Below are 23,711 nucleotides of genomic sequence, written 5' to 3'. Positions count from 1 at the left end.
GCTAATAAGTAAATGTGTTATAAACCCATGTTCGACAGACTGAAAATGATCTTTCCCAAATCCAAATGACATGCTGCTAAAGCTGAAAGTGATAGATTACAGCTGGCTGATAAAGCACTGTGCTTTACATTCGCTTTTAAAACTACCCTTTGTGAAAGAACCTCCAGGCTTTCTGTTGGTTGTTTTGCTTTTATTAAGAGACACAAAGCTCCTCTCATCGGTTAATAGTAATTACATGTTGATACGTGAAGAACTAAAGTGAGACGGATGTTTCCACTCATTTCCAAGACATGCAAAAATTACTTGATGGAGCCAAAATAGAATGTTTAATAATGGGCAAACACTATGGTTCGTTTTGATTACAGTCTCCTTATAAACTGTTTAATGATTGATTTTAAAACACTGTACAATGGAAACATGAAATTTTATCATAATTACAATTCTTAATGAAAAAACATGTATTTACATATTTTTTTGGAAGTTATTTGTTGCATTTCACCTGTTCTCCATACAATGATAGAGACAGGTGAATCTAGAAATCTAATGACAAGGTTTACACACTTTCATGATAATAGCTGTAAAACTTTTCGTATGCGCTCACACTTCTCCAACAGGTCTGGATCTTCTGTATCCGAATTGTCATATTCTTTCATAAGAGCTTCAGCTTTCTGCATGGTTACATCTCGCGCGCTGCCCTTAAGCCCCTCCAGATAGTCCAATAAAATAGAGAAATATTCATCTGGAACCTTTAAGAAGAGAGATAATTGACAATGTAAGTTACGTGATGGGAGAAAATCTCAGCTGACAATTAAAGTCATGTGATGGCACCAGGCTGAATATATACCAGGCTGAGTCAAACAACTATCAGGAATACATGGTTATTAGATGCAAGCAATTCTCAACTCAAATGGGGATATTTATTGGCAGTGTGCTAATCATTGTGGGAGACAATCATTACATATTTGCTCTGTGCTCAGCTTTTAGGATAACACTCTAAGCAAAATGCAATCACAACAAATGCTGAAATACCTATTAGTACATCCCTCCACTTACTGACCAACATCTCAACCCTATACGAGCTGTTGAAGGAGAAAACGGTGGCCCAAATACTATCCTTGGATATGTGTGTGCAAGTTCTACTGAATTCAATGAGAGTTGTATGTTCATATCTGAGGAAAAGACTTGGCCAAACAGCTCAGAATACGTATAATAATAGCAACTTTCCACCCTCAATGCCCAAAATTATCTGAGCTGCTGGGAAGAGATACCACCCACTGTCAAACAATAGATTGTGACGTTGACAGAACCATCATAGGAGGAGCTAACATTTAGTTTGAACAACAACAGATAAATTCAGACATATGGAAACCATTTTTAGATCACAGTGAATCAGACTCTGATAGAATCATTTAACTAAAATATGCCTAATGTGAAACAGCGTCACTGTCTCCAAGCACCCCATCTGTTTTTTCTCTTCTCTCTTCCCTTCTCATTAGTTAGTTAGTAATAGGTTACATTTTAGCTTCATCAGTTAGGATATAATGCTGTTATAACCAATAAGTTGTATTTACATTACTGATAATCCAATAAAGACATTTTAGACATTAGTTTATTCCACATTTTTAACCATAAAGTAATGTATTTTCAAGAAGATCACATAACCTGATTTTCTACGAAGCATTTCTTAAATGTATGTACAATTTCTATGACAGCAATCTTTGTTATTAATAAAATATTTTCCCTGGGATTCAGAAGAAGCTAAAATGACCCGTTCGGCAAATATTTATGCACATGTTTAATTTTACACAGGACTTCAACAGGACTACTCAATATGTGTAAAGTGAAGCATATGCACAGGCGTTTGAAGGATCAGGGCCTTACTTAACAGAGGTCTGTATGCTTTTATTCTACTTGAGAAATATCATTTTACAGAAGAAAGAATTTTAACAGATAATGAACTTTACAAGTTATTTCTGCACTATCACTGAGCCCGGTAACTTCACTGACTGAAAGTTCTATCAGTTGCAGTGCACTGAGGAAATGAGCCTCTAACAATGTAATAGTAAATGAAGGATAATACAGAGCACTAAACCAAAAGCAAAGTCTATATTCAGACTTATAATTTATCCAGTAGGGAAACCAACTATCACTCTTCAGCTACAACACTCCTGTTAAAAACCTACATGAAAAAGGAAATTAACCAGAGGCATAGTGATGAAACTAACTATACACAAAGTGCTGTCAAATGCATAGAGTAAATATACTGAAAAAATAAAACCATCTTCTTGTTTTCTAATCTGGTTCAGTTACAGTAAATTTGTAACAATAGCAGACAAAAAAGATAAGACACAAATATGAGGTTTAGGTTGATAATATTCCTTTAATGGAAATAATTCTCTTTATAGTGAATGTTTGAACTCAACAGCCTCTGTGTACTCTGTACTTTAGCCAAAACATCCATATATAATTTACCCTTCTTTTTACCAGACTTTATTTGTGTAGTCAGACCTCATCATGTATAATTATATCTATCATTATATAATTTAAGCAAAGTGCTTAAAGGGGCAATTAGTAGTCTATGCTAAACTTAGAAATTGTATGTGTGGAGAGAATCATGTGGCTGCTTTGTTCTTAAGACTATAAAGCATTTAGTTTTCAGCCTCAAAGAAAGGCAAACGAAAACCTTTGAAACATTTCTTTAATCTAGCTATATAATTTATTCCAAGTAAGAACCATGTTAACCAGAGAGTATTCTATGTATTTTTCCTTCCACTGAATATGCAATAGTGGTAGACAAACTTAATGGGTTTATGGTTTTGTCTATCATTTCCACTGCCATTTATCTTGGCTTTTGTTTCATTTCCTCTCTTCCAAACAGTTTCCTTGCCTCTAGCCTTATCTGGAGAACGGTTGCTGCTTGTAGACTTGCTTTGTCTACAGTTAGTTCCACAGGGCTGCATAAGCACGCCAACTGGGCTTGGCAGGAAAAATAAATAAATAAATAAGGCAAATATCACATCTTCCTCCGAGTTTAGATTGTCACCAAAACAATATTTAAGAACGTCTTGTTGAAAAATTATTTTTCTTCAACAAAATGATGCCATGGCTCCAAAGGACAGGGAGTTTGTTGTACACAATTCAAATAATCACTATTAATAAGTGAGAATAATTTTTGCAGAATCATTTCTTTTAATGACGATCTCCCTGATGTAAAATGACGATCTCCCTGATGTAATCTGAATTAGGCCTGAGGCAATATTCCAGCGGGCTGTTGATGCCACAGGAAATAAATCAATTGAACATGTACAGTCCAACAGTGCAATGTAGATATGTAGCAGCCAAACATATTAAATGGAAATATCTATCTAGAAGCGAACCAAATATTATCAACTCTTGAGTGTTCAACAGTACTATATAACTGTGAAGGTGTTTAGCACTTACACATGCCACGGGCCCCCGCAAAGATGTAAACCAGAAGGCTCACACCTTTGAGTGGAGTTCTGGAAAAGACCAAGTTTAAACTACACGAGGAGTCAGAACTGGTAACAGGGGAGAGGCAATTTGACTGGAGAGATCTCAGCTCTCAGGCTGGAGTGCTGGACAGAGGGTCTGAACTCCAAGAATGTGCCCAGCAGCTCCAAGACTGGGGTTACGCCTGGTATCTGTTGAGACTCCAGAGTCTTAAATTACACAGAATCCAGCAGGCTGGATCCCCTCACAAGAGTCCAGGGAGCTGCTAAGAGGGTGCGCTCAACGAGACCTATGACACCAGTCACCCACCATCTGGATTTTACAGAGTCAGTCCTAACTGATTTTATAGACAGAAGCAAGTACACCTTCCTCTCTGAATCCCACTTTTCCTATTGCAGGACCTTCAGTTATTAACTGGGCACCACCAGAAGCTGAAGATGGAACTTGGGAAGGAACAGAAAAAGTGCTTTCTTTTGTATTTTATTCATGACTGGAACTCGGTAGACTGTATTGGCTAAAGAAGAGGGAGCAGAATTTAGGCATAAAAATATATTCACCAAAGTGGTCACCCTCACTAAGGGCCTGATGCAGTGAAATACTTACGTATGTGCTTAACTTTATGTACTTGAGTAGTTCCTCATTCAAACTCATAGAAATCAGTGGAAGCAGCCTATTTAAAGACCATTTGCAATCTGACCTCACCAGTAATAAACAGTTCAAAATATGTTAGTATAAATAACTCATAATAATCTCAATGGATTAAAGAAGATACCAAAATAGGAAACATTTCTATTTCAGTGTTGAGAAATATAGAATTAAGCTATGTATTGATACTCAAATCTATTGAAAACATGCTATTTGAAGATACTATTAACCAATTTATGTCAATGTGGAAAGAAAGAAACCCAAAGACGAACAGGTGTAAAAGCAAGGACATCATTTTGGCTCTAAAATAGCTCCTAGACAGCTGTAGAGAACATATGTTGTGTTTGGTAGGATGTTAAGGACGGTTTTAAAGGAGAAACAAATCTAAAGTACTAAGCAAATTATTCCCCATACCTGAAATTAAACTTTTATTTTGCCACTTCCTAAATACAGCTATGCCAGTAAAATTGTACTAATGCTATGTGAACATTTTTGCCTAAACAAAACACTGATTTTACTATTTTTTTCTTAAATCTTTCTTCTCATCAAGGTAACACTTTAAGTTGGTAGCTGGCGTGAAATCTGCATCAAATAGGCCAACAACTATTTTAATTGTGTTATGTATAAAGTAAACTTACAAAAAAATCTTTAACTGTATGGACACATCCAGACAACTAAAAGAACAAATGAACAACCCACTATAGATTGGCAAGCTGGTTTGCTCTATTATGCAACAAAGTGGAATGATCTGAAAGATTCCCTCAATGCCACCATAACCAGAGGCTAACTGGAAATTAAATCTCTTGTTTTCAAAAGTTATTAAATTGCTGGATTCTACCACTGGTGCAAGCCTAGCCTTTGATTTTTAACATAGATGCACTGCCAAGCCTTTTATAATCAGTCTAAGGTCCCATATACATTGTACTGAGTGAGAAACCATATTAGCAGCCCGCTAGCATGGTTTCACATCTGAGTCAGAGCCTGAAAAGATCTGCAACAGCTTCAGCTGCCTAAAATGTGAGTATCTATGATTTTAGTACTGGGTGCCACATTCAGAAGTTAAGATTAACCAATACAGCTGAAATATGGTCTAAATTTATCATTCATTTGAATTCAAAATGCAATAATACTTTTTGTACATTAATTATAACAATCTAGTATACACAGGAGAAAGGTCATTCCAAACCATCTCTGGTCTATTATGACCTTTCTTCTAAGTCTTGCTGCATTAACTACAAACGATTTAAAGCAGAGATTGGCAAACATGTCTTGCCAGTTGTTCTGAAAGGCTATAGTAACAAATGATTTCTAAACACTGATGATTTTAGAATCAAATGTATACATTGACTCCTTGTCCAGATTAAATAAAAAATTACAAACGTGTTGGGATACCATAGTAACATTTGGTTAACAAAAAATAGGCGTAATTAATTTATAACTACTTGCTTTAAGATATTATTTTGCTAAATAAAAAGTGATATTAATACAAACCTTCTCTTTCTCATACATGTGCAAAAGAAGCCAAGTCTGCCTAGTCTTTTGAAACTTCCATTCTTTTGGATTTTTGGACCAGCTGTAACAAAATAAATGAGAAAAATAATTGCTCAAATAAAATACTGGATAATAAAAATACTCAGCACTCACGTAGCACTTTTATATAATGATTCAAAGTGCTTTACCAGCATTACATTAACTAAGCCTCACAACGTCCTTGTGACCTAGGTGTTAGAGTATATATTGTACAGGTGGCAAAAGGGAAGTACAGAAGGATTAAGTGGCTTGCCCTAAGTGTCAAGCAAATCACTGGGAGAGCAAGCCGAAGAACCTAGGAATCCTGACTACCAATCCCTTGCTCAAGATATAGGATAACTTTGCATCATATTTGAAAAATACAGTACATTTAAAAGCATGCAAAACAAATGCACGTCTGCAAATACTCTCTGAATGCCTCACATGCAAACATTTTAAATATGTAAAAACTGAGCTGGGCTAAAATGTCAGACTGATGTGTGCAATTTGCATATAGTAAGACTGTGTTTTGAAAGCTGGTATATTTTGCTATAAATATAAAGAGGGAAGAAAACTCGTTTGAGAAAATGGGTATTTCTTCTAAAAACAACAGTAGAATAATGAGCGAGTAACAAATCTCACTATGAAATGCATACTGCTTTTTTGCCTCTACAACATAATACACAAAAATCTAGTATCTTAATATGAAACAGTACTAGTCAATATACTGAAGCATTATTACAGATGTAGCCCAATACAAGGGAACATTAACCCTAGTAAATTAAAATTATTAGATTTTAATCTGAAAAAAAGACAGTTATCATTTCTGTAACTGGTGTTCTGCGAGATGTGCTGCTCATGTCCATTACATATGAGGTGTGTGTGCTTGCCATATGCACCGGTGCCGGAAGTTTTTCCCTCAGCAGTATCCGTAGGGGACCGGCTCTGGCACCCTCTGGAATGGTGCCTGCATGGTGCAGTATAAGGAGCGCCGCTGGCTCTCCCTACCCTCAGTTCCTTCTTGCCAGAAAACTCCAACAGTGGGGAAAGAGGGCGGGTTGTGGAATGGACATGAGCAACACATCTCGAAGAACACCAGTTACGGAAAAGGTAACTGTCTTTTCTTCTTCGAGTGCTTACTCATGCCCATTTCATATTAGGTGACTCCCAAGTAGTACCCCGGGAGGTGGGTAGGAGTTCACGGACATGTAGATTGCAGCACAGCTCTGCCAAATCCAGCATCATCCCTGGCCTGCTGAGTGATGACATAATGAGACATGAACGTGTGGACTGAGGACCACGTTGCAGCTCTACAGATGTCCTGGATAGGAATAAGAACAGGAGTACTTGTGGCACCTGAGAGACTAACAAATTAATTTGTTAGTCTCTCAGGTGCCACAAGTACTCCTGTTCTTATTGCAGATACAGACTAACATGGCTGCTACTCTGAAACCTGGATAGGAATGTGCACCAGGAAGGCCGATAAAGACACCTGCACTCTCATCGAATGGGCTCTGACAATTGGTGACAGCAGAACCCCCGCCAGGTCGTAACAGGTCCTTATGCACGAAGTAATCCAATTGGAAATCCTCTGCGAGGACACTGGGTGACCCTTCATCTTATCTGCTGTAGCAATGAAGAGTTGAGTTGATTTATGGAAAGGCTTGGTACGTTCTAAGTAGAAAGCCAAGGCCCTCCGGATGTCCAGGGCGTGAAGTGAAGACGCCTCTCTTCACTGGTCTTGTGCGGTTTGGGACAGAACACCAGGAGGAAGATGTCCTGGTTCATATGGAAGGTGGAGACCACCTTTGGCAAGAAGACCGGGTGAGGCCGCAACTGAACCTTATCTTTGTACGGAGGTTCTGAGGTCAAGGCTTTAATTTCAGAGACCCGTCCCGCCGATGTCACCGCCCCCAGGAATGTGACCTTCCACAATAGGTGGGAAAAGGAGCAGGAACCCAGCGGCTCAAAGGGCGGGCCAGTGAGCCTAGAGAGTTAAGATCCCACTGTGGGACAGGAGACCGTACCTGCAGGAAGAGTCTCTTGAGCCCTCTCACGAATCTGACCATCATGTCATTGGAAAACACCGTCTGTCCTTGGATTGGTGGGTGAAAAGAGGAGATGGCCACGAGACGCACTCTAATGGAAGACTGCGTCAGGCCTTGGTTCCTCAAATGGAGCAGGTAGTCCAGGACAGCCTGTATGGAGGAATGCGAGGGAGAGATACCCCATTCGGATGCCCAGCAGGAAAACCACGTTCACTTGGCCAGGTAAGTCAGTCTAGTTGAGGGCTTCCTACCTTCCAGGAGGACCTGTTGGACTCCTTCCGAATAGGTCCACTCCTCTGGGTTCCGCCATGCAGCATCCACGCTGAGAGGTGGAGGGATCTGAGGCTGGGGTGTAGGAGTTGACTGTGGTCTTGTGACAGCAGGTCTGGTCGGTTGGGCAGGGGCCCAGGAGCGTGCTGAACCAGTGTCGGCGAGGCCATGTCAGGGCGATCATGATGACCTGCGCCTTGTGCCTCTTGATCTTTGCTAGGGCCCTGCTGATGAGCGGAATCAGAAGGAACGTGTACATCAGGCTCCCTGACCACAACAGGAGGAAGGCATTGGAGAAGGAGCCTTTGCTTAGTCCTTGCCAAAAACAAAACTGGTGGCCTTTCCTGTTCTGTCTGGTAGTGAACAGGTCCACTTGGGAAGTTCCCCACCTTTGGAAGGTCATGCAGGCTACCTCTGGATGGAGCGATCACTCGTGGTGAGAGGAGAAGTCCCTGCTGAGCTGGTCCGCCAGTGTATTCCTGATGCCAGGAAGGTGACAAGCTTCCAGGTGGATCTTGTGGCTGATGCAGAAGTCCCATAGGCGGAGCACCTCCTGACAGAGAGCCGACGAGCACACTCTGCCTAGCCTGTTGATGTAGAACATCGAGGCTGTGTTGTCCGGCAGGACTTGTACCATCTTGTCCGACAGGTAGGGCAAGAAGACTCCGCACACCAGCCGGACTGCTCGGAACAACAGCCGGACTGCTCGGAATTCTTTGATGCTTATGTGGAACCGCGCTTCGTCCAGGGACCACGTCCCCTGAGTCTGGACGATGCCGATAAGCGCCCCTCAGCCGAGGTCCGAGACGTCCGACACCAGCTCAATGGAGTGGGGAGGGTTGTCGAAGGGAACCCCTTCCAGGACCATCCTGCAGTCAGTCCACCACTCCAACGAGGTAAGTATCACCTGGGGAATGGTAACAATCTTTCCCAGGGTGTCACGGGACTGGGAATAGACTATTGTTGCAGGGGCTGCATCTGGAGTCTGGCATGGCGGACCACATAAGTGAACACTGCCATGTGACCCAGGAAGCACAGACAGACCCTGGCTGTAGTCAGAGGGAATGCGGAGACTTACGTGATGAGACTCATCAATGTGTGGAACCTTTCCAGCAGCAGGAACACCTTGGCGCAGGTCCAGTTGAGGACCTCTCCGATGAACTCTATCTTCTGCACTGGCACTAACGTCAACTTTTTGTCATTTACCAGCAGGTTCCGATCGTGTCATGTAGCTTGAAGCACCGTGACATCTCTTTGGACTTGAGACCTGGAGCTGCCCTTGACGAACCAGTCACTGAGGTATGGGTAGATCTGGATACTCTGACGCCTGAGGTAAGCCAATACCACCGACATGCACTTGGTAAACACTCTCAGTGCTGTCACCAGGTCGAATGGGAGGACTGCAAACTGGTAGTGGTGGGGCCCCACCGTAAATCGGAGGAAGTGTCTGTCCTTGAAAGATCGCTATGTGGAAGAATGTGTCCTTCAAGTCAAGGGCGGCATACCAGTCTCCCAGATCCAGGGAGGGGAGAATAGAAGCCAGGGAAACCATGAGGAACTTTAGCTTCTTTAGGTCCTTGTTGAAGTCTTGCAGATCCAGGATGGGCCATAGACTGTACTTGGCCTTTGGGATTAAAAAGTACCGGGAATAGAACCCCTTGTTCCTATACTCAAGAGGAATTTCTTTGACTGCACCGAGATGTAGCAACCCCTTTACCTCTGTGCGAGGAGACTCTCGTAAGAGGGGTCACTGAAGAGGAATGGGGAAGGCGGGTGCGGGGTGGGTAGAAAGGAACTGGAGGGTATAACCCTGTTCCACTGTGCTGAGGACCCATTGGTCCAAGGTTATAGCCAACCAGGCAGGGAGGAAGAGGGAAAGGTGGTTGGAGAACACTGGGACAGATGGATCCAGGGAATAGTCTGGTAGGTCGCCCTCGGGCACACACTCAAAACGACCGTTTGGCCCCCTAGTTATTCTGGGTCAAGCCCAATTGGGCAGAGGGTGGAGGCGGGTGGCTTGGGCGGCGCTTGTAGCTCTTGGATCATTTATGAGGCTGGCTCCGTTGGCCTGGCAGCTGCTGTGGTCTGAACCGCTTACGTGCTGGGGCTGGGATGTAGAGACCCAGGGTCTTCAGGGTCGTGCAAGAGTCCTTGAAGCCATGCAATTTGCTGTCTGTTTGCTCCACAGTCCTCTCCGGAGTTCTTGCAGGGTGGCATGTGCATCAGGATCTGTGCCAATCCACTGGCGAAGTACGTCTCGAGTCCATTGATCAGTGCCCCCGGTGCTAGGGAGGGAGACCGGTGCTAGCTCATGGATGGCGCCAGGGGAGCACTGCACACTGTGCTGCTCCAGTGCCGACTCCATTAGGAGTGCTCTTAGACGGATATCGTGCTCCTTCTTCATCCTAGGTTTGAAGGACTTGCAGATACGGCACTTGTCACTTATGTGCCCTGTGCCTAAGCACCTTAGGCAGCTGGTATGTGGATCGCAGGGCTTAAAGCCTGGGGACCGGGGAATGCCCCGTCCCCTGGCTGAGTCCCGTTCGGGACTAATAAAGAGTTTGAGAACTACTACTAAGGGCCTCTAAGAAACTATTAACTATGTATAACTATTTTACAGGATTTCAAAGTTCACAAGAACAGAGAACGAAACAACACAAGCTGAAGCAGCAGACATTCCAGCACCGTCACCGGCAGCAAGAAGGAACTGAGGGTGGGGGGAGCTGGCGGTGCCCCTTATACTGTGCCATGCAAGCACCACTCCAGAGGGCACCCAGAGCTGTTCCCCTACAGATACTGCTGAGGTAAAAACTTCCGGCACCGGTGCATGTGGCGAGCACACACAGCTAATATGGAATGGACATGAGCAAGCACTCGAAGAAGAAAAACTCATCTCTACAGGTATGATGCAAGTCCACCTTTAATGTTCCACTTTGTTTTACATAGTAATATTGAGTATAGAAATCAATTGAAAAGCCAGTTGGGCAAGAGTATTAACTTTGTTCAAACACTGTCAAGTCTAATAGAGCAAAACCGCCCTCACATTAAATTTCTTCTGCGCTGGCAAATCAATTGTTCAGTGAACTCTGTGAAACAAAGACCAAGTGATCACAAATTTGTCTAGGAGGGTTTCATGAGAGCTTCTGTAGAAACATACAAGTATACAAAATAAGCTCCTTTTTAACTTCAGAGGTTTCCAAACTCAGAAGGGGAAGTGGGGGTGGGGGGAGAAGCCTGTAGTTCCTTTCAGAGTTTTCATTGGTAAATTAAATGGAAATCTGCCATAAAAAAGGCAAGGTAAAAAGCAAACAAATGATAATACATTGAAAGATAAGACAAATGGTTAACAACCCAATGCACTATATTTTATACCATCAATTAAAGGTAAATCTGCAAATTAAGGAAGTCAATCCAGAAGTCTACTACGGGATATTGCAGTTAAAGAATCAAACTATTAGAGAACAGATATTAGACTGAAACTGAAAAAGCACGAACACTGACATAAGCTAAGATCCAAAAGTTATGGAATCAAATACAAAAATGAAAAACAAAGAAATCAAAAAGCTTCAGTTAATCATGATTCAACTGTTTGTGTTGTTTAACCACCCAGCAAGGATGCTTGCTGTAAAAAGAATGACTAGCACCAGTATCAGATTTGTGGAGAATAAAAAATTAACACTGAAGGAGAAGGGAATAAAATTCAACATTCTTCACTGGTACTTTGCATTCATTTGTAGGCAACTTCTCTATGCATCCAAACAGATGCAATGGCTGCAAAAGGGGAAACTGGCACTCATGGAAAAATAGATAGTTTTACATCAATTGACTAACCAAAGTGTGTTTGTTCTTTAAAAAAAAAATAGTATGTGGTTTATTCATGATGTTGATGGAAACCATATCTGTGCCTATTACACTGGACAAACTCTTCACGAACAGTTCATTCTAATCTAGTCCACCCTCTGCACTATTATGGTCATGATCAAAGTCAGCTGTCATTTAAAGAAATTGCATGATATGTCAGTCATGTTTTCCCACATATGGGTTATTGGTGCATTCACATTTTCAGAAAACAATTCTACATTTTTTAACTAGTGCTCTTGGCTTGATTGTACTGGTTGCCCTCATTCTCCCAACTTCGTTGCGTGCCAAACTCTGGTCCCACTCTGAGCCCAAGAACCCATAATTATGGATACAGAGTTAATATAATTTTCATAACAGAATTTGTGTGGTTGTTCCACATAATGAACCCCACCCTTCCACCTATAAGCTTTTAGTATACTCGGCATAAATATTTCATTAATACAGATGGCTGAATGAGAGGGAAAAACTGATAAATGACAAGAATATCACTGTGAGATCATTAAAATCTACAAAAGTATCACTTCGTGAAGTGCAGAGTGTGGGAGAACTCTGTTAGGATTAGATATTTATACATTCACTATTTTTTGGGTTGACCTACCTTTAAAGTACAAATAAAGGTTAAACTCTTTCCATACAATGTAATACAACAAGCCACATGCAGATTATCCTAGTCACATGCAGAGATTTTGTTAAAGGACTTCAGGCTTTCTTGACATATTACAGCACTAATGCAGCCTTTTATCTTGAGTGATTTAAAATCTAGTATAAATAAGATTAACTACACTACACTTAATAATAAACCCTCTTTACAGACAATCACTCCCTTTTTTGGTGGTCTTTAGAAGTAGCTATATCCAACACAATGTCCAGATCTAATATAAGAAGTTATGGCATTAGATGGAAATATGTACATGTAAATATTTTCCCCATTATGCTTAGGGCAAATTTTCTAATATATCATACAGCTGCTAATTATTGTTCTGGATATAGTTACTGTTTATATCTTTTTATAAGCACAAGCTGACTGAAAAAACATGTAGCTGACTGAAGTTTAATGGATCTTAAACTGACGATTCAACATAGCTTTAAGAGAGAAAAGTAGAAGACACATAGGAAATGGACCCATCCACATTATAAGTACAACCATGATTTTAAAGTCAGTTCATGACTTTATATAAAACACGATTGAGTTGTGTACTCACAGCAGCAATTTTTATAACACAACCATGGGTCATCCACACTTAAACTGCTTACCCATGTGTTTATTAAAAAATGCTGGGAAAATCTAGGCAGCTCTCTAATAGCACCCAGAGGGTATGAATACAGAGGGCCACTAACAGTATGTGTGGACAACACGCTCTGGGATGTCCTAGTACGCGGAGGCCTGAGACTAAGGAAAACCAGTTTCACAAGCACAGTCAGAGAGTCCAAGCCACACAGCAAAACAAATGATGCAAACTGGATACAGGAAGACAATCACAAGCCTGTTTAGACTGCAGGCCAGGGCAGAATACTATTAGCTGCCATGGTTATTAACCGAGTATATAGAATACTGGGTGTGAACACAAACTATGTTCAGAGCCAACCATGTCACAAACTATGTGACAAGGCTGTAGTATGGACAGGGCTAAAAAGACAAAGCTCAAGGAAACAGAAAAAATGAGAGCTACCGCCTCATGACCATAAGGACAAGGGTAAGATCTGGTACACCCAGGAATACAGGCACGGGCTGAAGTGGCTTTAAGCAATCTTCTAATGGATTTATTCTCAAAGATTGTGAGGCTCTCAGACACTACGTGATGGAGGCCATAACTTAGACATACAGAAGAAAAAACAGAAACAAACCCCAAAACTTGTTAGTGTTAAATAGAAGTTCAACGTAATATTTTGTTGACTTTCAAGACAGAAACTGAATTGATTTGCTGTTTTGGTCTTTTAAACAAGCCAATTGAAATTCCGATGACCAAGATTTTTCAGACCCCATATGTAAATCTTTTTATCATTTTAAACAAATATTGTCTGCTTTTCTTTTGGGATTTACCTTGACATTTTGCCTATTTTGTTTTGCCAAATCTGAGCTTTTCCAGCTGGTAGGGAGAACACAGTCTGTTTGTTTAGAAGGCAAAGGAGTTAACCTAGTTAAGCACAAATATATTTTCTATAAAGAACTTAATTAAAAATACCTAAATCCTTACTCAGACATTTGGCACTTCAAAGCGACTTGTACAAACCAATAGTTTACAATACAGTATAAGGATATAAATGATACCCACACATTTGTGTGTCCTTAAGCTTCTATCTTATTGCATTCACTTGGGAGGCGGGTAGCATGTGTGCATGTCAAGACCAATTCAGCAGGTAAATTATAGAAAGAGTTACTGCACCACACATCAGGCCAATGGGTCAGCCGTATGTGGCAGGAAAGTCCCAGGAAGCTGGAGAGCTTGTCGAAGGTGGCATGGAGGTATGAGGAGTTTGGGGCAAGTTTATTTTTTGTGGAAGAAGAGGCATTTCGATGTGGATTGGCTTTTACAATACAGTACTTGGACTAAGGGTATGTCTATACTTATCTCCGGGTCCGGCGGTAAGCAATCGATCTTCTGGGATTGATTTATCGTGTCTTGTCTAGACGCGATAAATCGATCCCGGATCGATCCTGGAAGTGCTCGCCATCGACGCCGGTACTCCTGCTCCGCGAGAGGAGGACCCGCGGTAAGTTCGAACTAAGATACTTTGACTTCAGCTACGTTATTCACATAGCTGAAGTTGCGTATCTTAGTTCGCAGTGGGGGGGTTAGTGTGGACCAGCCCTAATTGAATGAGCAGTCCCTGCCCCTGTACTGTATATAGCGCATTTAGCACTGCTAACCTTTTCTCAGGCCACATCATGTTGAAAGCATTTAAGGGAAAAATACTTGTGTCCTGTTTATTTATAGTTTGGTCATTTATTTTGTGTTCAACTACTTTCAGAGTCTTCCCCATGACTGTGAAAAGTCTCTTGATTCTCAATAGTTGGTTTCTTAATGATTTATACTTCTAGCACCAAGCCACCTGTATCCAGATCACAAAGAGCAGCACTTTCTGGAGCAGCTCCTTCTTGGGGAAGGGTGAGAGGGACAGGAGGTGCTTGTGGAAGTGTAGATTCTGCAAAGTGGGTGAGGGAGCTGGAATTGTCTGTGGGATAAGAAGAAATCTCAGTGAATGTTCAGCTTTGAGTTGATGTTAGGCAAGTTTGGCATGTTTGAAAAATAAATTCAAAATGTAAAGTATGGATACATTTTCAAAGAACTGAGTGGAGGACTGCGCCCTAAGAGCCACTAGTGCCCACTGGCATAGGGGTCACTGTCTCTCATCAGACCAAACCACCTCACTACATACAACACTGTGTTGTCATGGTATTTATCCAAAAAGTATTGTGTAAGGTATCATATAAAAGCCAATACCATACTGGCTATTAATGTCATTGTAAAATGCATGTGTTAATATTATATGTGAAATTATGAATTTCTTCTGTGTGATGTTACTAGAACATGTTTAAGACAAGACAGCCTAGCCTAGGTAAATGTAATAAACAGGTCTGTCCTAGACCAATGTGGGTTTACCTCAATTTACATATTAGCCAAAATCAAAGCTATTGACCTAAACCAGCCGGGGTTATCCTGATCTTGAACCCAAGAGACAGAGAACTAACCCAGCTCCTGTACCACAGAGAGACACGGGAGACTGAATCCCCAGGAGGTCTCTCTGACTTGTAAGACAAAGGCAATCCTTTTGGGGATATAAAGAAGAGAGAGAGACTCCATCTTTATCCTTCACCTTAGGAGACAACGAAACCAAGCAATCTGATGTCTGTGATGGGTCCTGGCCAGTAAAAGCTGGAAAGGAGACTGAGGGTGAGAGAAACCATCTTGAACAGACTATTTTGCTAGATTAAGTTTTAGACTTTTAGAGGTGTGTTTTCACTTTTATTTCCTTGTAACCATTTCTACCTTTATCTGTTTTACTTGGTATCACTTAATCCATGCTCTTTTGTTAATACACTTGTTTTGCTTTCATTACAATCAATGCTGTGTAAGTTCAGTGAAGCGTGTACTTTGAGAAAGGTAACAGGTTGGAATGTTTCACCTTCTTGCTTTCTGTGTGAGGGTCCAGTCAGAGGGACTAGTCCCTGAAGTAGGATGATTTGGGGGTGAACTTGGGGCTGGAAGGGTACTAAGGTCAGATTGCAAGGAGTAACCAGGTTGGGCAAAGCCACAGTGAGGCTTGTGGGTTGCTGGCAAGCTGTTTGGGTCAGAGCTCTGGTCCAAAGCTGCACAGCTACAAGACATCCAGGGTTACAAGGTTGATGGTGACCAAACCTCATACTGGCCTGCTGGGTGGACCCCAAAATGTCACAAGGGCCATGTTGTAAAATCCTAGACAACTCTTTGAAAATGTAGGAATCACATAGGTGAGGTAGAAGAACAGACACAAATGCGTCAAATTTATTTATTGTACCAGTAATTTTTCTTACATTCGGAATGATTCTTTTTTTTTTTTTTTTGGCCATTTTTGGGAAAGTGAATGTGCTTACATTGCTATTCTCAAATCCAATGCTTGCAAAAATAGATGGATATATTAAATTATGTCCCAGATAAGGTTTCTCCATATTGTTTGGATGATTGAAAGAAAAAATGTCACTGTTGGGCTCTCTTGCCAGAAGAGAATTTTTTGAAATTGTCAACAGATCCTAGAATCAATACCATGTTTTTGGCAGAATAGCTATACTGGCAACACTGCTCTATCCGTGGTTTTAAAAGCAACTTTTAATATGTTCTTCCATCTGGTTCAGACACAGAATACTGGCTAGAGATCTGTGCAGGGGGGGAAAAAAACGGTTATGGACACTTTTTTTTTTTTTTGCTGTTTACCTTGCTGCCAAAACAGTGAAAAAAGGAAACAACAACACTGTCAAAAGTGCTTCTTTAAATATCTCATTTCTGCCCTGGTGCCTAGTAAAAGGGCAGGTGGTACCTGCACAGCAGACTGAACTAGGACCCAAAATGTTACAGAAAACATTATAAAGTAAAAAAAAGATCCTGAAATACCTTGAAGCAAAGGACATGATGATGTCTGTATAAAGATAAAATATGCATCAACCAAACCTGGATCATCAAAAAATTGAATAATCTGGAGAGTGGGAAAGTGCGAGGCTGCAGAGCCATCTAGCAGCCACAGGAGCGATCGCCTACTTTTGGACCTGTGTGCGCTGGTTTTTTGGTTAATATGGAGAGCCAGATAATGAAGGGTTGGATAAATGGGGTTCTACTGTATAATTTTATTGTTAGTATTATTAATTCTTTGTATTACAGTTGCATCTAGGAACTCCAACCAAGACTGGGGCCCATTGTTCTAGGCACTGTACAAATAAACAGTGAGAGACAATCTTTACCTTGAAGAACTTATAGTCTAAATAGATAAGACAGATCAAGGGCGGGAAAGGAAACTGGCCCAGAAACTTGACATGAGGACTCAAAAATCACAGCAGGTCAGTGACAGAACCAATAATAGAACCCATGTCTCCTGAGTCTGAGTTAATACCCTGCCCACTGGACCACGCTGCCTCTTCTAGTATTTTTTGTTACTTTTCATTCAAGATGCCGCAAGCAGCATTATACTGGCAAGATTTGTAGTTGATTTTGAATAGATCCCTTTATAGTGCAGCTATTAAGTTACTGGTATTAGTGAGACTGCAAAATGTTATGTTTTGACTCTAAAAATGTAGCTAGTGGTAGTAGTGATGTTGAGAACTTAATGTGTTCCTTCCTGTAGCAACAAAGAAGAGTCAGCTAGCTGGTAGGCATCCAAGACCAAAGGCGATTTGTATGATTTCTAACACACTGTCAATGTACTTTGCCTACATATATGAACAGGAGAAAAGATGGGAATAGAACAGCCTCACAAGAAAAAAGTATAATCCATTTTCTTCCTTCCCAATGTATTCTCTTTTATTCCACAAAAGCCCTTCAGAATTTTGCCTGTCTTATCTGCATCCTGGGATGAATATGCTGTAATGTACTACCTGGGTGATGTGCTGAAGTCTTTTTCAGATGTCAATCTTTTTCGACACATAATTCTGATCACCCTGATGGCCAAGAACAGCAGTGACAGCGTGTACAGTAATGGGAGAGAAGAGAAGAAAATAACTAACATTCTTTCCCTCCCATGAAGAACATCTTGGGGGATGTGTGTGAGTGAGGAAGGAAGGGGGCCCCTTTGTTGGCATGAATATAACTCAAAAAGCCAACTGCAGGCAAGATCATTTACAAATGCTGCCAGTAATGTCTCATTTATACAAATACTTTATAATGATCAGATGAAGGATACATTACCAGCCTCAGGAAAAGCATAATAAGGTCTCGTTTTCTTTTTCCATCCTCTCTCCTTCCCCCACATATTACCACAATGTCACAAACTGTCTGATTCCTATATTAAAATACTCCTGGTGAGGTCTGATACCTAGCTTGTCTGGGACTGATTGCTTCTTTTGGCAGTTTCTAACTGATCAGGGTTTTTTGGGGGGGCTGGTTTCACTTTATGTTCTAAAACTTTTGTTAGCCTTTTTTTTTCCTAGTTAGTTTCGGATCCAGAGGAGGAATGATGTAGCAGCTTTGCACATAAGAGCAAAACTGAAAATAATTTGTTTTAAACCACATACTGTACTGGTCTGGACTGACTCCAGGTGCTCAAATATAACTGTTTTCTTCCTTCATTTCTCCACTTCAATAATTTTTAAATCAAGATGGTGTGGTCTCTTTTAGGCTTTAGGGCTATATCCACAAAAGGACTTAGGCGCTTAACTGCCACTTTAGTGGCAAAGTCCAAAATTTAGACCCTCAAAACCTCTGCCCAGCTGCTGTGCGAATTTAAGTTTCCACTGGTAAAGTTACCATGGCGCGAAAACTTCTGTCAATGGGCACACACAAAAGTGCCTAAGTCCTGATTCCGCTGAGCTGCTTGGCACCTAAGCTCTGGTAGGTTTCTCAAACTAGGTGTCGTCTCCTCCCCCGCACCACTAGTGGGTTCAAGTCCCTGCTCCAAATCAAGTGAGGATTTGAATCTGGATCTTCCTTATCCTGCCCTAACAACTGGGCTATTGTGTATAAGGGGCCAGGGGGGCACCAGCACCTTTTCCTGCATTTTTTCATGAGGAAGGGCTGACCTGGTTTAGGCACCTAACTCCAGGAGGGTTCATGGCTGTCAATCCTGAACAGAGTCTGGGCCAGAGTAAGGCACCAAAGTCCCTTTGAGGGGTGGAGCTTAGATCCCTGCCTCTTCTCGACATTTCCTATTGGTTAGTTTAAGCAGTTCCCCATTCAGCTTGCTGGCTTCTGTGAATCCTATTTTTAGGTGCCTATCTCACCCTCATTATATAGGGAGCCTGGGCACTTAACTCAGGGCCGTGAATTCCACTGGGTGGCAGGGTGCCTAAATGTTGGGCATTACAAGATTGTGCCTGAAGTCCCTTTGTGGATTTAGCCCTAAGTATTACATTGGATAAGATGTTACCTAGTACTCTCTGGAAGACAGATTTAAGATGTCTACAAAATTTACCAGTCAAATGGAGGGATCTGAGCAGCCCTTATAATCTGATAAGATTACAATCACCATCTGTGAGAACAATAGTTTGACAACTAGTGATTTTCCAATCAGAAGGTCAAGAGATTCCCATCAGTCTGGAATATGACCAATTTCACTGGGTATTTCTGCAAACCTGTAAAAGGACATGTACCAAAGTGGATAAAGGTAGAGGTATATCCGAAAGTCCTGATCTTACTCAAATTATATCAGTTTTACATTTCCCATGATTTCAGTGGTGCAGGATTGGACTTGAAGTGATTATAGTTAGAGATTGTGTAGGGTGGGAATAGTGGAGGGGGGAATGAGAGAATCTACTAGAAGCTGTTATGAATAAGTCAAATATTCATTAAAAGATAAAATATATAGTCATCTGAGCCTTGCTACTTTGAGCAGAAAAATGTGCAGTGGTTAAGAATATCAACCAATTATAACTTTTGCTTAGGAAATACTGAGGTCATGTTTTTGTGCCTAGTGAACCTGAAAGTGTTATCAGAAGAAAAAACATTAAACTCGAGGATGAAAATTCATCAATGAAACTTCCTGAGAAGGGAAACAGGAATGAACAACTTGGAGAAGAATTTGGACTCTGAAGCTCTGGATGAGTGATTTTGCTTTGATGTAGCTAGGATGCCAAAGTATCAATTTATGGCTTGATAGATTTCACTGGAAGTTTATCATCATCTCCCTATGAGCTATTTGACAGCAATAGGTAGGGTGCAGCTGGCACCATAAAGAGGTGTGTCACCCAGCTGAGCCCTTAATCAACAACACTGTTGAAAATTTAGTGTTTCATCTTGACCAGATGTTTTTAATATAGCTTTGGTTTGTGTATTGCGGCACTATTCTCACCTTAGTAACGAGCTATCCGACTTTTATTGCCAACAAGCTACAAAGTACTCCTCATCTCCAGTTCCAGCCTCTAACCCTTGATATGAGTGATTTCTTCTGGGAATAGGTAGGAGAACTGATATTTATCAACACTGATACAATCCTTAGACACTTGGGCAACTCTGAAGTTTCTGGGATTTTTGTTTTTTGAATAGGTCCACGGTTACTATTCTAATTCTTGATAGATAACTGGAGATATTTTAAAATCTAAATAAACAAAGTGCATAGAAACAATTAAAAAAGTCTATCCAAGGCTCTAGACACCCTAACATCACAATAAATCCCAGCAGCATTATAGAATCACTTTACAGAAGTGACTCCCTTTCACACTTACAGAAACTCCTTTCTACCCCCTTCATCATTATGAGAAGCATGCTCTGAGCCCTCTCCAAAAACCCAGTCGAACAGATGGCTTTTACACCATGCCTAAAAGATCACCAAATTTGGGGTATTTTGGACTAAGGGTGGAAGCAAGCTCCTGAGTCTCAGGGCCTTCACAGAGAGCGACCTGCCATCCATCCCATCCCTTACATAATGAGGGGAGATTCAGGTCCTCCCTACTGACTGCAGCTGTGGCAGTATGGAATGAGGAGAGAGGTGACTCCTCAGGTAGACCAGTTCTAAGCCATTTAGGCTTTTATCATTCATAACTAATAACTTAGACTCCACTTGGAGATCAGTAATTCACCCTACTGTTTGTAAAGACAGATTTCTTAAAGGTGACAAACACAATTGCCAATAAAGAATAATCTAAATGTACCTGATATCTGAGAGCCCTCTCTCAGATCTTACCATTTCATGCAATGCCACATACCTGGCAAAATCTTCTACTGTACTGGGGCATGAGTGTTCAGGACAGCATCAATTTTTATCCCTAATATGCTGTGATAGGCACGGTGCAGCTGAGATTAGATTTCTGCCCCAACAATTTATGCTTGGGGAAACCGATTAACCAATTACTGCTTCCTGCGATGGCTCCCATTCCAATTTCATTTTATTCATCTAAAAGAAACAACTTTTACTTTTTGGCATCATCATATTAATAATGAATGTGTGAAGTGGGAGTCTAATTTTATTAAGCATCTTGTTTTATTTTTAAAAAACATGTCTTGTTATTTTAACTTTGGCCAGGAGGTCATGATGGCTCCCTGGAGCTAACCAATTAATAATCATTGTCAACTGCATTTTTACATTTTGGCTTTGTTCAACTAGCCTAGACTCTTCCCTGCAGCTAGGAAGCTGCTCTCCACTATATTTTCAATGTTTGGGTTTTGGCTGAGAAGTCTTCACACTTCCCAGGAGCCAGAGAGAATTGTTCATTCTTTAAAAGTTTGTCTCATATTTTGTGACAAAAAGATATGAAATCATGCACAAATCCCATTGTGTTTCTCTCATGTCAAGAGCAAAACTAATTTGAGTGGAGAAAGGTGGGTGGGGATAAAAGGTGAGTGCTAGAATAAATAGAAAACAATCTGGTCTACAATACCTGACCTGTGAAAAACCTTCACGACCAAAGGTGTGGAGGGCCTGTAGTGTATCAACTCTGGAGACTAAGATGTAACAGTTGTGCTCCGTGCATCTTGAATAGGCATCATAAATAAAAACCCAAATGAGATCTCATGTGAATAAAATTGGACTGATCTATAAAATCTAGCATCAGGGAATAATAACCAATAGCTAGGATATTTTGGTAGGTTTTGCATATGACACCAATCTGTAATGTTAACTGACTTTAAGCATTTTCCTGAGTTATAGTGATGATAATAATGCACTGATAATAATGCTTGTTATCTTGAAGAAGGGTATTCCAGTCAGTTTTATTACTCTGTTTTTATAGTGACTTGAAAAAAGGAAAGTATCCTATGTTTTCTTCATGTTGTCTGACTAGACACAGGTGATCCTATGAGGTGCTCAGCACCCACAACTTCAATGGGAATTGAGGTGCCCAGTAACTTGCAGGATCAGTCCTAATCTAGGTTGGCCTCATGCTGCATATTTCTTCTGTTTCTGCACCTCTCTCTGAGCTCTTGCATGTTTAATAAAGGTCTTTTCACTTTTTCAATTTAAAAAAATCATTTGGCGCAGCAGAGCTGGATCCTGGGTCTCCCACCTGCCGTCTGAGTGCTCTAACTACCACCCTCCAGAGTCATCTTCACGCTTGCTTTCTCTCTCTGGTCCAATGAGTCTTTCCTTAAATACCCACAGTGGAACGGTTTCAACAGAAAAGACTGAGAGCGCCCCACATCAGACTATCTCAAAGTCCAGTGGCTAGGGCACTCATTTGAGAGGTGGCAGATCCCTGTCCAAATCCCTTCTCCATTGCAGGTGCAGGGGAAACTTGAACCAGGGGTCTCCCACATCCCAGGAAAGTACCCTAACCGCTTAGCTAAAAATTATGAGGGAGGGCCTCCTCTTCCTCTGACCCCTCCCCATTTTGTGTACTCTGAGCTACAGGGGCCCGATCTGACATGTGAGGTCTGAGAATGCATACCAAATTGGGCACCGAAGGAAGCTAGCTGGAGGAATGCCTATCTTCCTCCAGTTCATACACCGCTCTGGGGCTTAGGCATGGGGCTGCAGCACGAATGTGCAGAGGGAACTTCGAAAAAATTCAGGCAATGAGCGATTTTAGGGTTATGTAGCAGCTGAGCAGGATTTTTGTGAATCCCAGAGGTGCCTAATTCTGGGATTTAGGCTTCTAAAGTGGCAGGTAGGCACCTATGTCTTTTGTGACTTTACCCTTATTGGACAGTATATAAAGCAGATGGAATATGGAAGTCAACTAGCAAACGTATTTAAAGACTACATTCAATATACTGTAAGAAATTGCCAAGAAAATTCATTTATGCCAAATTATATTTTGCTGGAAATGAGAGTCATTAAGAAAGGATGCATTCAATTTTTGGAATTAAGTTTGAAAATTAAGCAGTTTCTTGACAGGAAAGAGAATTAGGCAGAGAAACGAACTATTTTGGTCAAAGCATTTCTGGGTTTAACACCTGTAATGTATTTCCCCCCATCTGAGGAAGCACTTACTGCAGATGGTCAACTTCACTGTTAATACATTTTTACAACCATTATATTTTATCTGAGAAGACTTATGATGAGCTTTAAAGATCTTACTGAAGTGAGAAAAAATACAAGTAAACTAGGGCTTGAAAAATTCCATTCACCAGCAGTGAATAGGAAACCTTCCTTGGCAAGCATGGAGGCTTTAAAGTAAACTCCTTTATAATTATGAAGATAATCCTGCAAACATGAACTGATGTAGTACTGTTTTACCTAATCTGCAGACAGACCACTCCAGTGCTTCTGCTCCTGCTCATAGATTTGCCATGCAGCAAAAAAATGAAATTAACAAGATTCTGGTCAGTTTCACTATACTACTTAGAACCCTGT

General features: G+C 41.1%; 1 protein-coding gene across 3 annotated transcripts in view; it reads right to left on the bottom strand.

The window, feature by feature from the left end:
• Positions 1-303: 303 nt before the first annotated feature.
• The window catches only part of C10H7orf50 (chromosome 10 C7orf50 homolog), a 51,112-nt gene continuing 27,704 nt past the window's right edge, over positions 304-23,711 (bottom strand). For all 3 annotated transcript variants that reach the window (XM_034784060.1, XM_034784062.1, XM_034784061.1), the window contains exons 3-4: positions 5,608-5,689; positions 304-746 (exon numbers count right to left, since the gene is read on the bottom strand). In XM_034784060.1, the coding sequence (XP_034639951.1) occupies positions 564-746; positions 5,608-5,689 (265 nt within the window). In that variant the 3' untranslated portion in view covers positions 304-563. The remainder of the gene's footprint in view (positions 747-5,607; positions 5,690-23,711) is intronic.

The sequence above is a fragment of the Trachemys scripta genome, chromosome 10 (assembly GCF_013100865.1).
Source record: "Trachemys scripta elegans isolate TJP31775 chromosome 10, CAS_Tse_1.0, whole genome shotgun sequence".
In the NCBI taxonomy this organism is placed as follows: Eukaryota; Metazoa; Chordata; order Testudines; family Emydidae; genus Trachemys; species Trachemys scripta.
This window is presented reverse-complemented; position numbering and strand designations above follow the sequence as displayed.